The sequence below is a fragment of the Macrosteles quadrilineatus genome, unplaced genomic scaffold (genome assembly GCF_028750875.1).
Source record: "Macrosteles quadrilineatus isolate MER2022 unplaced genomic scaffold, UCM_ALF_1.0 Scaffold_1__1_contigs__length_201487025, whole genome shotgun sequence".
NCBI classification, from domain to species: domain Eukaryota; kingdom Metazoa; phylum Arthropoda; class Insecta; order Hemiptera; family Cicadellidae; genus Macrosteles; species Macrosteles quadrilineatus.
This window is the reverse complement of record NW_026542594.1, coordinates 1,439,377-1,453,386: the sequence shown is the minus strand read 5'-3', so window position 1 is coordinate 1,453,386 and position 14,010 is coordinate 1,439,377. Positions and strand designations below refer to the sequence as shown.

At 36.3% G+C, this 14,010-nt stretch overlaps 1 protein-coding gene across 1 annotated transcript in view; it reads left to right on the top strand.

Moving 5' to 3' along the window:
• Positions 1-1,483: 1,483 nt before the first annotated feature.
• LOC128983614 (uncharacterized) overlaps positions 1,484-14,010 on the top strand; it is a gene marked incomplete at its 5' end in the record, with an annotated part of 73,487 nt that continues 60,960 nt past the window's right edge. Inside the window, one exon of the mRNA XM_054402972.1 lies at positions 1,484-1,570. Coding sequence (XP_054258947.1) covers positions 1,484-1,570 — 87 coding nt within the window. The remainder of the gene's footprint in view (positions 1,571-14,010) is intronic.

The window sequence follows — 14,010 nt, the reverse complement described above, 5'->3', positions numbered from 1 at the left end:
TAACTTAAGAGTGAGACTGGAGTGACTGGACTAACTATTTGTCTTTGAATATTTGATACGTATCTGAGAAGCGTATATTCATATATTATCATACTAATACAGCAAACCCCCTTGGTGCCTGGTCTTTGATGGATCTATATTGGAAGAGAACCGTGATTTTAGAGATAGAGGTTGTCATTCAATATGGTGTTAGTACATACTTGAGGTACCACTTTTTTATTTCATTGTGCTACTTAGTTATGCGTCATGAACACTATTAAGTCTCGCGGGGGCAGTTACAGCAGGAGAGTAAACCACGAATACTTTAACAGAACCGGTATGGAGCATAAACATAAACAAATGACGTTGCTGACCCGAAAATAAACATTACTAGTGGCATATAGGGATGTCAGTCCCTCAAAAGCTCAAATGCAAGAAACCTATTTGTAATATTTAAACAAACTAGGAATCAAATTATTTATTTGTCAAGATGAGATCCCAGTACACCATATCTTTGTGTTAAAAATTATCTTTGTTTGCTTTGGTTGTTGTTATCTATTATATGCAATCCAATGATGTCCTTTACCAAACGACCGTGATGAAACTCAAGGGAAGTAAATAAGTACTATACAAAATGAACAGTTTTATTAACCACATTGAGTAATATTTTATGGTTTTAGGGTTACATTCTCTAGTTGTCGAAGCCAATCACACTAGTAGATAGAGACGCAGTGCTCAGTATTTGTGTTTTATCTCTTTATAAAGAACTTGCAAGAGCTTTTGACCATGAGTTATACACAAAAGAGACCATGAGTACACAGGGCAAAGAGAAACTTTAGTTTTCCCTCAAATGGAATTTAGCTTCCAGATTCACAAGTATTCTTTGGGGTCTTAAGTAAGTGCAATCTCAGTCTATTGTAAAGCATGAGTAATATAACTGGTGTGTATAAGCCTCAAGTACGAGTGGGTCTTGCACTTTAAATGGCAAAGGGTTGAGCACAGACTCTTGCGGAAGGTCATACTCCGTAGTTTACTTACTTTTCCTGCATCGAAAAAATACATTCCATTTGACAGTCGGTATTACGATTTGATTTTTGTTGTTGTAAGGTCAGCATTCACTACTTGCCTAAGAATATACTTCGCAAGACATTCGTGTGTGCTCCAGTCTAGACACGAGTCGCTCCAACTAAACTGATCAAGGAACTTGATGGCGCTCACCGTCGATGGCTTCCTCACCTAATCTACGCAGTAATGATCCGCTGAAGGATATCTGTCACTGGTGGCCGATGGTTGGTGTTTGTTTAGCAACAATAGTGGCGATTCTGCTAGTGTCGTCTGCCAGACTCGCCTGGACAACGTATTTATATCGCGAGCTACAACGCCAACTCCAGTGGGAGAAGGGTGGGGTGGTCCCGACTCCCGTCCGCTCAGTAGCTGTAGTCCCGTGGGATAACCCACGTCCCTAAAAACTTAACTTTTTACTAACACTTTCAGTTTCATGTAACGTGACAGTGCAGTGAGCCATCTTGTGAATATTCGGTACGGAACAGTGGTGGAAACACGACACGATGAGTTCGGACGCACCTTGGAGGTGAGTTGGTGCTTGGATAACGGAGTGCATATTGAAAATCACAAATATAGGCTACATTGAGAAAATACCAAAGAACATTAGGGTATTTGCTCTCTGCAGACGTAGGGGGGTCCTTATACACGTAGGAATTGAAATTGGAATCCTCTCTTGACAAAATATAAATGATAACATTCATTGTTTTATCGAGTGCTAATATTTATTACAAATACCCACTTTGTGGGATACTCTTTTCGAATTCGTTATTTTCGCGGATTGGAGCCTCAACATGGTACATAACAAATTGAGCGGTTGAGATAGCGAGATCAGAACAGAGCATAGAGTACAAAGTATATCGTATATACGGGCTTATCAAGTGAAATCTATTGGACTTGCTCTGGTAGCAAAGAAGCCGCTGTGTTCACCTGGTAAAAGGTTACATCCCTACGTGTGACAACTAGTCTACTGAAATTCATTACTTTGAACAATACGAATTTCAAATTAACATATTTATATTTTACATAGTTAGTGGATGCGACTACACCTATTTATATTTATTGCTAATGTCTTTCAACCAATGGCAGATTTTGTCCATTATAACATTGTAATGTATGTCGAGTCTAGACATGACTCAGACCATGTAACGTCAGTCAGTAATGCAAGAAGCCAAACCAAACAATCACCACATACACTGCCCAAAACACATACACACAAACACATACACTGTTCAAAACACATACACACATGCGCTCTTACTCACTTGGCAAGGAAAGGAGACCGAGTTAAAATGTCCTTTGGTTTTTTCCCAATGAATGCTATGAGACAACTCAAACTCTGTTCGTTAAAATGAGTCATTGGCGTTTGTTTTTTATGACTTCGACACAAATAGTATATGGAACTGTTATGGATAACGTATTGACAAGTGTCCCGTGGAGTTAGAAATTTCATAATCGAAGAGACGCTGATTAGATTCAACCAGATTCATGCTGAATACCTGTGTACTATCATTGCAAAATTGATTAATTATTCAATTAAATCGTGGCTTGGTCTTGACAAAAAGTATTGTATTAATGGAGGCCATGATAAAAATCAAAGATTGCCTATAACCACCTGTTTTGAAAATCTTTCTAGGTTGTTGTGTCCTTAAAGGAGTTTCTTTTTATCCCTTATTGCTAAATGCAAGTAAATCGCTCGTCCTAATAGTTCAATTCTAAAATGAAAAATAAACATAACTGATAAACTGATAAGGTGAATTGAACGTTATAAGTAAACTCCTTTTCTGGGTTCCTGAAAATTTGGTCATGTACATAGTTTATTGCAATAACCGATTAAGTAATCTAGAATAAGCATTGGACTGTGCAAACTTTGAGCTGGGCTACGTTCTAGAAAACCGCCCACCTCCATTCTCGTCCATAGCATATATTGAAATTTATGCTGTGTTGACAAGTGTGAGTCTTGAGCTGTCAGACCAATCTGGGAACGTGACTTATTGTCGTGCACATCTCTTTAAATGGGGGTTATAACTGACCCAGCTGTTAGTGATCCTTTGGCCATTGCTCTTATGTTTCCAATATTGCTTTATTGGCCCTCGTCTGCAATGCATAAACTAACAACTTTAAATACGTCTGCAATGTATTTAACTATGAGAAACCTTGATGATATAATTACTCATAAATACGTGCAAATACTTTCAGTTGTACCGCAGAATGCATGTAAATCAAAGTGTCAAAACGTTTATAAGAAATTAATTGTCTTACAATTGTATGAATATTAGCCCTTCAGGATTTAAACTATTATTTATTCACATTTCCGTCGTGAACATCAATGCATAAATTAAATCGTTGTGGCGACACCTTATTTTGTATTATTTCACACTATAGGTGTATATTGTTTGTGTACTTATAAAGTTTTATAATGCACATCAATAATAGGATTAATAAGTAGTATGGCACTCCATTACGCTTTATAAGTTAACGTAATTACATACGGAGTTTTTAGATATAGGTATTGAAAAAAGACACACACATACATCTGCCTCGCTTTTTATTAAGTTGTATAGGATAACTCACTCGTAGTTCCCGACGAGGTGCAAGAGACTCCCCTTCTATTTATTGTTATTACATTGCTAGAAAACCTTGATTGGATAATTTCATTGACGTTTGGATACTAATGATTTTCAAGATGAGGCAAAACTGTAAATAAGTAGTTTATACTCCTGTATCCTGTAGCTTACAATTAGCTGCTTAAACGTTGTGTTAGATTTCAACGAAGTAGTGTATTTTGAAAAAAATATGTTTACAACACGGAAAACATAAAATTCAATTGAAGACTTTATAGTTGATTAATTTGTTTGAGTAACAATTTAGTCTCTGAAGGTTATGTTATAAAGAATTGCTTGAAAAATTACAACATTGCAGCGATATCTATTAGTCAATTTGACTAACGCAATTTGAAATATTGAGAGGTTCATAGATTGAGTTCAGATTTGTTTTTAAAACAATGACATTCTAATAAGATATACGTTACCTACTTTTACTAATATGTTTTAGTTCGATCAATTTGTTTCTATTGCCAATGAATTAAAAGGTGTTTCACAGTTTAAGTGATAAAATAGACATTGAATTTAACATATACGCACTGCCTTGACTAGTTCTCAGTGTGTATTGTTACAAGCACAGCACACTACAGTACGTTGTATCGTTGTATTCTGGGTATACTGTAGTTAGTTCCAAGGCTGGTCATCTGGCAGCAGCACCGCCACCATTATTCTAACACCTCGTCCTCATTACTGACTCCCCTCCCCCTCCACCCACAGTCTTTTAATTTATCTCATTGTCTGCTCCACTTTGACTAAATATCTTGTGCTAATTTAATTAAAGTCTGTCTTGGTTTATAAAGACTTTAAAACACCCATTGTAGTTCGAAATGACAGTTTAGATTATATTGAGCTTTGAAGTGGGTCTTGGTTTGGCGTATATTTGGGCATGTTAACGATATAAAGTTTTGATTGGATTTCAAATCCTGGTGTCCTTATGTAAGCCCATGACAAGTGGCGTCTGTTCCATAATCAAGCCCACTTGGGATTGAATCAGCAACCTTTAGATTTAATGGCGAGCACACTACCACACTCGGCTATCCAAACAATTGTTGAGCTGACGTGTGCATGTAAACAAATGTTATAAATTGAATTGTTGTAAATTGTACACTTTTAAATTTATCAACATGGTTTTAATGATAAAAGCTAGTCCAAACAGACTTATCTTAATAAAATAATAGAAAACAATAAGCTGCTTACTACTTTTTTTAATGATATGCGTTTATAGTCAGAGTAGCATATGTATATGCTATCTCGCCAGTCGTCAGCAGATGACGTGATACAACCAACATAACACGTTCTGCGGCCATCACACTAAGTTGTCAGAGTTACACGTGCAGCGTGCAGCGTGCAGCGTGTAGCGTGCAGCGTGTAGCGTGCAGCGTGCAGCGTGTAGCGTGCAGCGTGCAGCGTGTAGCGTGCAGCGTGTAGCGTGTAGCGTGCAGCGTGTAGCGTGCAGCGTGCAGCGTGTAGCGTGCAGCGTGCAGCGTGTAGCGTGCAGCGTGCAGCGTGTAGCGTGCAGCGTGTAGCGTGCAGCGTGCAGCGTCTTGATATTAGCTGTAATGATATTCAACACCTTCGCTGAGTTGTGCAACAGGATAATGAACAGCTGTAGTGGGAACACCATTAAATAGAACTACGCCATCAACGTAACAACTAGCGACACTTAGAATTATCGCCGCTCTTTTCAAATTTACTATCGGAAAGAACAGTTGTAATTTCCTATCGTAAGACAATTCCAAGTACAGTAAAGTACTATCAATTCTATGGCAAATCTTTAATATAGACAGCTATGTACAGCATAAATAAAGTCTGTCTCTCACAAATAAAATACAGTATTTGGCAGAAACTAACACGGGTAAATACAATATCTATTTGTGAGAAGGAACACCGCACAAATAATACGGTATGCACTCAATGTTTTGGCAATAGAGGATTGTGATTTTTTTAGAGTTCATCTTAGAAATGTTATTAATTTTTTTACTAGGTGTACAATGCAGTTGTCTGCTTGCAATATTGAGCGGAGCTAGCATATTAATCAAATACTTTTCTAAAGTCAGTGCTACATTTGTTTTTCGTAAATGAGATATATACTTCAATGGTGCGTCAGCCTATTCCAGCGAACCTAATTATTGGTTATTTATTTTGTAGTAAATTATGCTCAACGCTATTGATCCGATTGATCTTTCCTTTTTCCGTGTACGGAATTTGTAATGTGCTATTCGTTGACTAACATATGTTGCGACTCTTGTTTACCTTTTTATTGTTATCTCGCAAATAATGTCATGGTGACCAATTAACCCACCTGTTAAATTTCTAAAAGCTTAAATTCATGTAGGTAAACGTTATTTGGTCCGATTTGTACAATTTCAGATCCATACCTTTCCATGGTTGGTTACTATCACTGTTCTATCACTGTGCTAAATTTCGCGCAGATCGCTTCAGCCGTTCAGGAGGAGTATTTGTAAAACAAAAGCAGGAGTGAAGTATAAGAGTTTAGGTCGCTTCGCTTTGCTCCGCTCAATTAAGTTTCAATTTGAACGCTAGTAAAATGTATTTGGGTAAAAATAATTTACACACTGCACAAGATAAGCTCTATTGCATTACAACAGTATTAAAGGGAAACAGGTGATGTTACATTTAACATTTTGTCATAAAATACCATAGAAGATATAATTTTAATCCTGCTCAATGCTAAATATAGTGATAATTTTTGAATCAATTTACAAGGTACCTACATTATGATTTGGTAAGAATGTACTTTTCCCGGCTCAGCATGAACTCGTCAACTAACAATGCAGAATATGGGTCACCAAAAGGTGCCTCGAATTTATTCCTGGTTTGGTCTTGTGGGGCACATTTTGCATAGTTAGTGGAGAACTCCTATACTAATCTGTGATGACGCCACACTTCTGTGTTGTGATCGGCATTGAAACTCATAGTCCCTACATTTCAATACAAGTCTTCACCATCACTAAGAACCTGTGCGTTGAAGCCTAAGGAAGTCGCTCTTAGATATCTGAGAAATTAAATCTCTGTTTGGAGGCGAAAGTTTGCAAACTCAGTCAATTTACCCCGAGCACCACAGTCTCAGATGAGTACCTGACAATTAGCTTTACTACACACACTTATCGGTCTCCGCCCCTGTGTAACGTATGGTCGATCCGTCAGGATCTCAGCTCCGAAGGCTTGGAAAGTTCTCGACTCCGCCCCTCGCTGATTTTGCAGACAGAAACCAATTAGACATCCAGGGATAAGAAATTGTTGATTGTATCAGAGCCCATTCATCCAACCCATTAGATTCGGGCCAAAGCGAATTTGAAGCGAACTTTCCCGCAAATCTTATTACCTAACGAGTTCTTGCGTTGCTATCGTACTATTTTGGAATTTAAATTTTACGACTAACCTATATATTCATGACAATAAGTTGACCAATCATAGAGTCCAATTTTGTTTGGAAAAAATAATATTGTAACAAAAATATGTGAAGAATTTTCAAATATAGAAAATCACTTGTAACTCGTGTTACAAGAAGAAATTGTTACACGTATATACATACGTCCATTATGTCTAAATAAATATATGTCTATTAGAAATTGTTACACGTGTAAATACGTCTTAGTATTTATACTTAAAGATACTACAACTACGATCAGCTGTTGCAGTGTTTCCCATTTCGTTCAATGGGAAACGATTCGTTCAATGGGAAAAGATATCTTCATCGTGACAATCCAAAGTCTACTCCTTTCTTCGGAGAAAAGTGATTTTTACCACACGACCTACTCTGTTTTAATGGACTTTCCATGCATGGTTTCAGTCCGGAGACCAGTTGTTTGCCACCTGTATAATCAAATTTATACATTACGTATAAATTTCTCAAGTCACCAGCTGATTATAATTATTTTTTCTACAGTCACCTGATAAAGCAGGCTTCCTTGCACTGATTATAGTACAGAAAGTTGCTTATTGCTGCATTTACCTACTTTTGCCGCACTCTTTTTTTTCGTACACCAATATTGCAACCAAACAACACAAAACAGCGTGCTTTTATTATGCACGTAATCCGTGTACGCTTGGAAATAGGTTGGCAACACTGATACTACTACTACGATCAGCTGTTGCAGTGTTTCCCATTTCGTTCAACGCTTGGATTTATTCTAACTTAAAACGTGTTCTTTAGTGGACTAATTATTTTTATGCTTTAAAATAACTGTAGGAAAAATAGAATGTGTAACACGAGTGCAAATTGCCTTTGCTGCACTCGAGAAATTTTCCATACTCGCCTACGACTCGTGTGCAGCAAAGTGCCAATCCGCCCACTAATTACACAAATAACTATTTAAGTATTGAAAACCTCAAACTTCATAATCATAATATCAACGTAGTGAAAGCAATGTAAAGGAATCTAACGTTTTAAATACAAATCATTTTGGCTTTTATTGTTTAAGTTTCAGTGGAATTTCAATTTATTATGATGGACATTTTAACTTGGCAATCCAAAACATCAAGCAAACATGTGAAGAACAAGGTATCCGTCGAGGCAATGGAGTAAAATTGGCTAGCAAAATATAACTCAAATACCTACAAAGCTAGATTTGGATAACCTTGTCCACGTTAAGGAAAAATAATGAGAAGTCAAGTACGGCCAAGACAGAACTAGCTTACTGGGCCGTTTACAACACAACACTCAACATCACAAAGAGAAGATTGTGCAAGAGGGATTATCACAGTACCCTAACTGTAATTCCACTGATTATCTTGTAAAATGTATATTTTTTATTTAATAAAACTGTCTCACTCTACAAACATGTAGACACATTCGTAAGCAAATTATAACTGTTACATTATATTCCATTAATTTAGTATGCTGTTAAAAAAAATAATAATAATAAACAATTTTTGGAGAGCAAACACGTTGTTGGCTTCGGCATCAGTTGTGGTTGTAACTAGATAGTCACTGGTCCGGCTCAGGCTTACACACAGACTTTCACATTGACTCGTCAGTGGCCCGTGGTCATTTCGTACAAACTTGTAAAGTCAGAGGTTTTTAGGTCCATATTTATTTTGTCTGGAGAAAAGTTGCAAGTTACACGTTAGATAGCATGCTTACCTATTGGTATTCCTTGTGAAAATAGATGAATAAAACCCAAGCTGTGATTTACCGTCAGCATATTTCCTATACACAGTGATGACTATAGAGGGTGGTGAGGAGGTAAGTCACATACAGTGTATGACCGAGGACGGCTGGCGACCTCCCAGCCACTGAGGCCGCGCCGAGGCCGCGCACAAATAGCCCAACACCGTACATCATCACTTCATCAAACATCCCAACACAGTTCACCATCACAAAATATGTACTCCATCACATAGCCCAACACCGTACATCATCACTTCATCAAACATCCCAACACAGTTCACCATCACAAAATATGTACTCCATCACATAGCCCAACACCGTACATCATCACTTCATCAAACATCCCAACACAGTTCAACATCACAAAATATGTACTCCATCACATAGCCCAACACCGTACATCATCACTTCATCAAACATCCCAACACAGTTCACCATCACAAAATATGTACTCCATCACATAGCCCAACACCGTACATCATCACTTCATCAAACATCCCAACACAGTTCACCATCACAAAATATGTACTCCATCACATAGCCCAACACACAACAGCTCAACATAGCCCAACAGTTCAACATCACACATGTAGTGTTCTTTATCAAATAGCACAGCACAGTTCAACATCACATGTCTTATAGCCCAAAACAGCTCACATCGTACATACACTACTCCATAAAATAGCCAAAATAAACAGTCACTACACCACACATTTAATCCAGCAAAAAGGCAGCAAAGTTCACCATCACATGTCAAATAACCCAAAACAGCTCACCCAGGTCACGTCGCACATACACTACTCCATAAAATAGTCAAAATAAACAGTCTTACACACTTTATCAAATAGGAAAGTACAGTTAAACATCACACATGTGTTATATTAAATAGCTAACCCAGTTCACCATCACATGTCAAATAGCCAAAAAACAGCTCACTCAGATCACATCGCACATACACAACTCCATATAATAGCCAAAATAAACAGTCACTACACCACACACTTAATCCAGCATAAAGGCAACACAGTTCACCATCACACATGCACTACTCCATCAAATAGCCCAACACTGTTCATTGTCTACTATCACACAAATTAAGAATATCAGTTTACAAATCTCACGTCCGTACACTTTGTGAAGAATTATGATTTTTGATACGGAGACTAATTAACGGTTTTCTTCTCTTAACTGTTTTGCATTTTGCTGTTCAAAAATGATCCTTAGCTATGGGGTTAGTGGATTAGTTGTAACTACATATTAAAATTACAAGTTCATCTGTTTGGGATAAATTTAAATGCTGGACATGAATACTTTATTGCTAGTGTGATATTAATGGTTAACTTATCTAAAACTAAATTTTGAATTTGAAATTACATACATATAATATACGCAAAGCAGATTTTTGTGAACAGGACTCCTTCCTCATTTTTACACCGATTTCAATGATTGAAGTGGATCAAAAATATTTCCCTGATCTATAGTTACTAAGGTGGTTTTTAATTTTTTAAGCACTTTTGTAAGAGGTTCCCTCAAAGTTGCATTTCCATCCTTATGTTAATCTTATTATTTATATGCTTTATTATAACTGTAGGAATTATATAATGTGCAGCGAGCGCAAAGTGCCACTTCGCACAATAGTTACACATTTAACTTAACTTAAGTTGTGAAAAATGTCAAGACATTGCAATTTTAATAATAGTTGCTTGCTTCAAACTCTATCCGGGGGAGATTTGTTGACTCAGCTAAGCTAATAATAATTGATGAAGCATGATGATTTCATTTATAATATCAGTGATTGATTGATTATTTACCGCAATTTAAGGAAAATTCTCTTTTCTGGTAAAGTTACACATTTCTCAGGCGATTTCTGCCAAACTCACCCATTTGTCCCTCATTCAAGATGTTCTTTTACAGTCCTGAACTGTTTAAAAAATAACAAACTCTGACTGCTAATAACACAATTAAAATAAGAGAAATGTAAGTAAATTATGGAGAAGATGAATTTGCAAACTTACCTATTAAATGCGTGTTCTACTATAAACGTTGTTTTAATGAAGTTTTGATGTAATTAAAGTAATAGGTTTTTTTACTTTCAACATTTGTTTCGGTACACCAATAATTTTATACCATTGAACAGTATTATTTCCAATATAGTGTTTATGTTTTAGTAATTTTAATATGAAAACAATACTAAAATACGATTGCAAATCTTTATTTATTTAAATTTAGTATGGCAATATAAATACATGTTACGCATTTAAAATCAATTACTAACAAGTTTTCAAACACATTTAAGAATCTTGCTACAATTGCTAGAATTCAAGCACCAAGTTGTTATCAACGTTATGTTTCTTATGCGGTTTTCCTAGTACGATTATTATCTAAACGCAAAGTTAACCGTCCTTTTGGCCTTGATTTCCATAAATAATTTAATACAGTAACTACACTTAAGGTTCACTTTTCGGGGTTTTTGTATGAATTTGCTTGTCCCACTGTGCTCGATTTACTAACTTTGGTCAGCATATACGCACATATTCTTAAACAGTGTACTTGAAAATGTCTTATTCTTGAAATTATGGCTCTAAAGATCGGGTTGTATTAAGTTTAAGTTTATTTTCAGCACACTCATTCAACTCAAGAAATCACCAAGTCAAGGAAGTCAAGTCAAGTAGAGTCAGAACGCGTTCATGCATGTCAAGAATACTTTACGTTCTACTGTATTAAACCTCTTACTAAATTGTATGGTAATCTTTTATTCTTATACTTCGATTTTGAAATTTTTAGCTTCAAATGTACTCGCAATTTGAGAAATCGTCAACATAACAAAAGTACTTGTGCATTTTTGATAGATCATCTGACTCCTTGTTAAAAATTAACATATTTTGTGTTACACAGAATAAAAAATAACTTAGAATATTTTCCCGTTATGTTTGCTTATTAAACTCTAGTGTGTGTGTATATACATTTATAAACGGTAATTCTAAATATCCTGTTATAATTTACAACAGTAAAAACCAGTTTTCATAAAGTAGTTTTAACAACCAATTGTTCGTTTCAGGTAAGCCAGAGTAGTCTTGGTACATCTATAAATCGGAGACATTTTGTAAGTAAATACCATAAATCTCAAAGTAAATTTGTTCATCTTAATATGGGATCAAATAGTAATTATGAAAATATCAATTTCACCCATAGGAAGAGTATCGTATCAGTGAGTACCAGAATACGAAAACAACGGAACGGAACAACATGCGCTTTAAAACGATATGGTTTATCTAGATTGGTATACTGTGTCCATAGAATGTTGAAAAATAGTGCAGATGAACGGAGTGATACTAGGGGTCGAACAATACATCGCGTGTCTGCGATTGTGATCTGAAAGTTGGCTTGAGGCGTTCGGCGAGTAGTTGCTGGACAGGGAAGTCATAACAGAGTGTACATAGTGCGAAATACAGCTCATGTCCAATGCACAGAACGGTTATTGAGATCAACACTTTGTAATCTGTGCCGAGATACAGTAAAGTGTCAAAAGCAGTAGCCTATGTTGTCCTCTATATCATCCTTATAGAGAGTAAATGAATAGACATTCTTTTTTTATTAAAAATATGTGGTTGTTTCATCGTAGACATTGAATAAGAATGTCGAGTATTGCTTTGCAGGTGCTAGCAATTAATTAATCGAACAAACAGTACTTTTCATTATATTTTATTAGGCGTAGATTTCGGAAAAAAATTATTTTGTTTGGGATCTGTTTAGATAAATATCCAATGAAGCAAATGGAAATTCTCTTGGTATTAGAGGCCTGCTGAAACAGAGTAAACATTTACAATATCTTTTCGGGAACACAATTAGAGACAATAAAACTAACGGTTCATTAAAGGTCACACGTGAAAGTGATCCTTCGTGTGTGTTCAATTTAAACTGACTGTAAAAAACGAAAACAAAAGTCTTGAATGGGGCCTGGTCGGTGCGCGTCGGCCGCGGTCTCTGAAATTCCTCACATTCTGTCGGAAGAGACAGTAAAACCTGAGGATGACTCAGTCGTGGCCGGGTCCTGATCCTGCTGCTAGGAATGTGGAGATGATATATGGGATGTAAGGATCTCTCTATGCATCCATGCCACCGTCTTGGGATTGTGCGTTCCCAGATTCTATGCGTCGGCTCCACGTGATCTAGGTGTGAATACTTCACCTCTTATAGATCCATTACGATTTACAATAATTGTTAGTTTCTATTCTTGGGTCACATCAATTAATCACTTATTTAGCATCCCTTTCCGTTGCCTGAAAAACAGCTAGTTCATTTCCAATAATCGTAGTACCAAAGTATAGCTAGCTAGTGTATGCTAAATTTGTATCATAACCAAACGGACGGACTATAGTGTATGCTAAATTTGTATCATAACAAAAAAAACTAAGACCCGAGACTCCTCTTCATGCACGATTAACTACATTTTTTAAAGGTTTACTCACTAATTAGTTGGCCAATCTCATTGGTTAGGATATGTTATAAACAGTATAACAAATGTGCAGAAATCATAGTCAGTGTGATTGGAATTGATTTTAAACCGACCTTTTACAATTTAGCGAAAGCTTTCATATTCTTTGAGAATAAAATAAAACTATGCTTTCCCTTGGAATAGGCGAAAAGAAGACTAAACAGAACTACAAACCTTGGAGAAGTCAAAGCAAAGTTCTAAAAGCGGACAAACAAAGTTATACAAACATACGTCAACGCCGAACGTAGCTTATACTATACTGCCGGTCTGGCGCCGCACTACGTCGGAGGTCCAGTATAAACCATACATCTGGCGTATATACTGCAGGGATAAAAAACATTTACTGTAATAGGGAATTCTCTCTCAAACTTATGTAGGTTTGTTATCCTATATGATCGGTCAAAGACAATTTCAATACAGGTTTCAGTGCGATGTGTTTAGTTGTTAGTTTTTACCACCTAAATGACCAAGTCTACTGCGATAAAAAAGTATTTAAAAAAAACACTTTCATTTAAAGGGGAGGAAGAGAATGTTCGAACTTTTTCAACACAACAGAACTATTAAATGGTGTTTTGACATTTTCACTCATAAAAAACTCCACAAGATAAAAAAAAAGACTAAATAGTTATACAAAGTGATAATAGATGTTCTGGAAAGTGCTATCTCCCAATAACTTGACTTTTTTCAGGAGCCAAAATCTTTAAGACTATTAAACATACAGTAAAGCTATCTCAGGC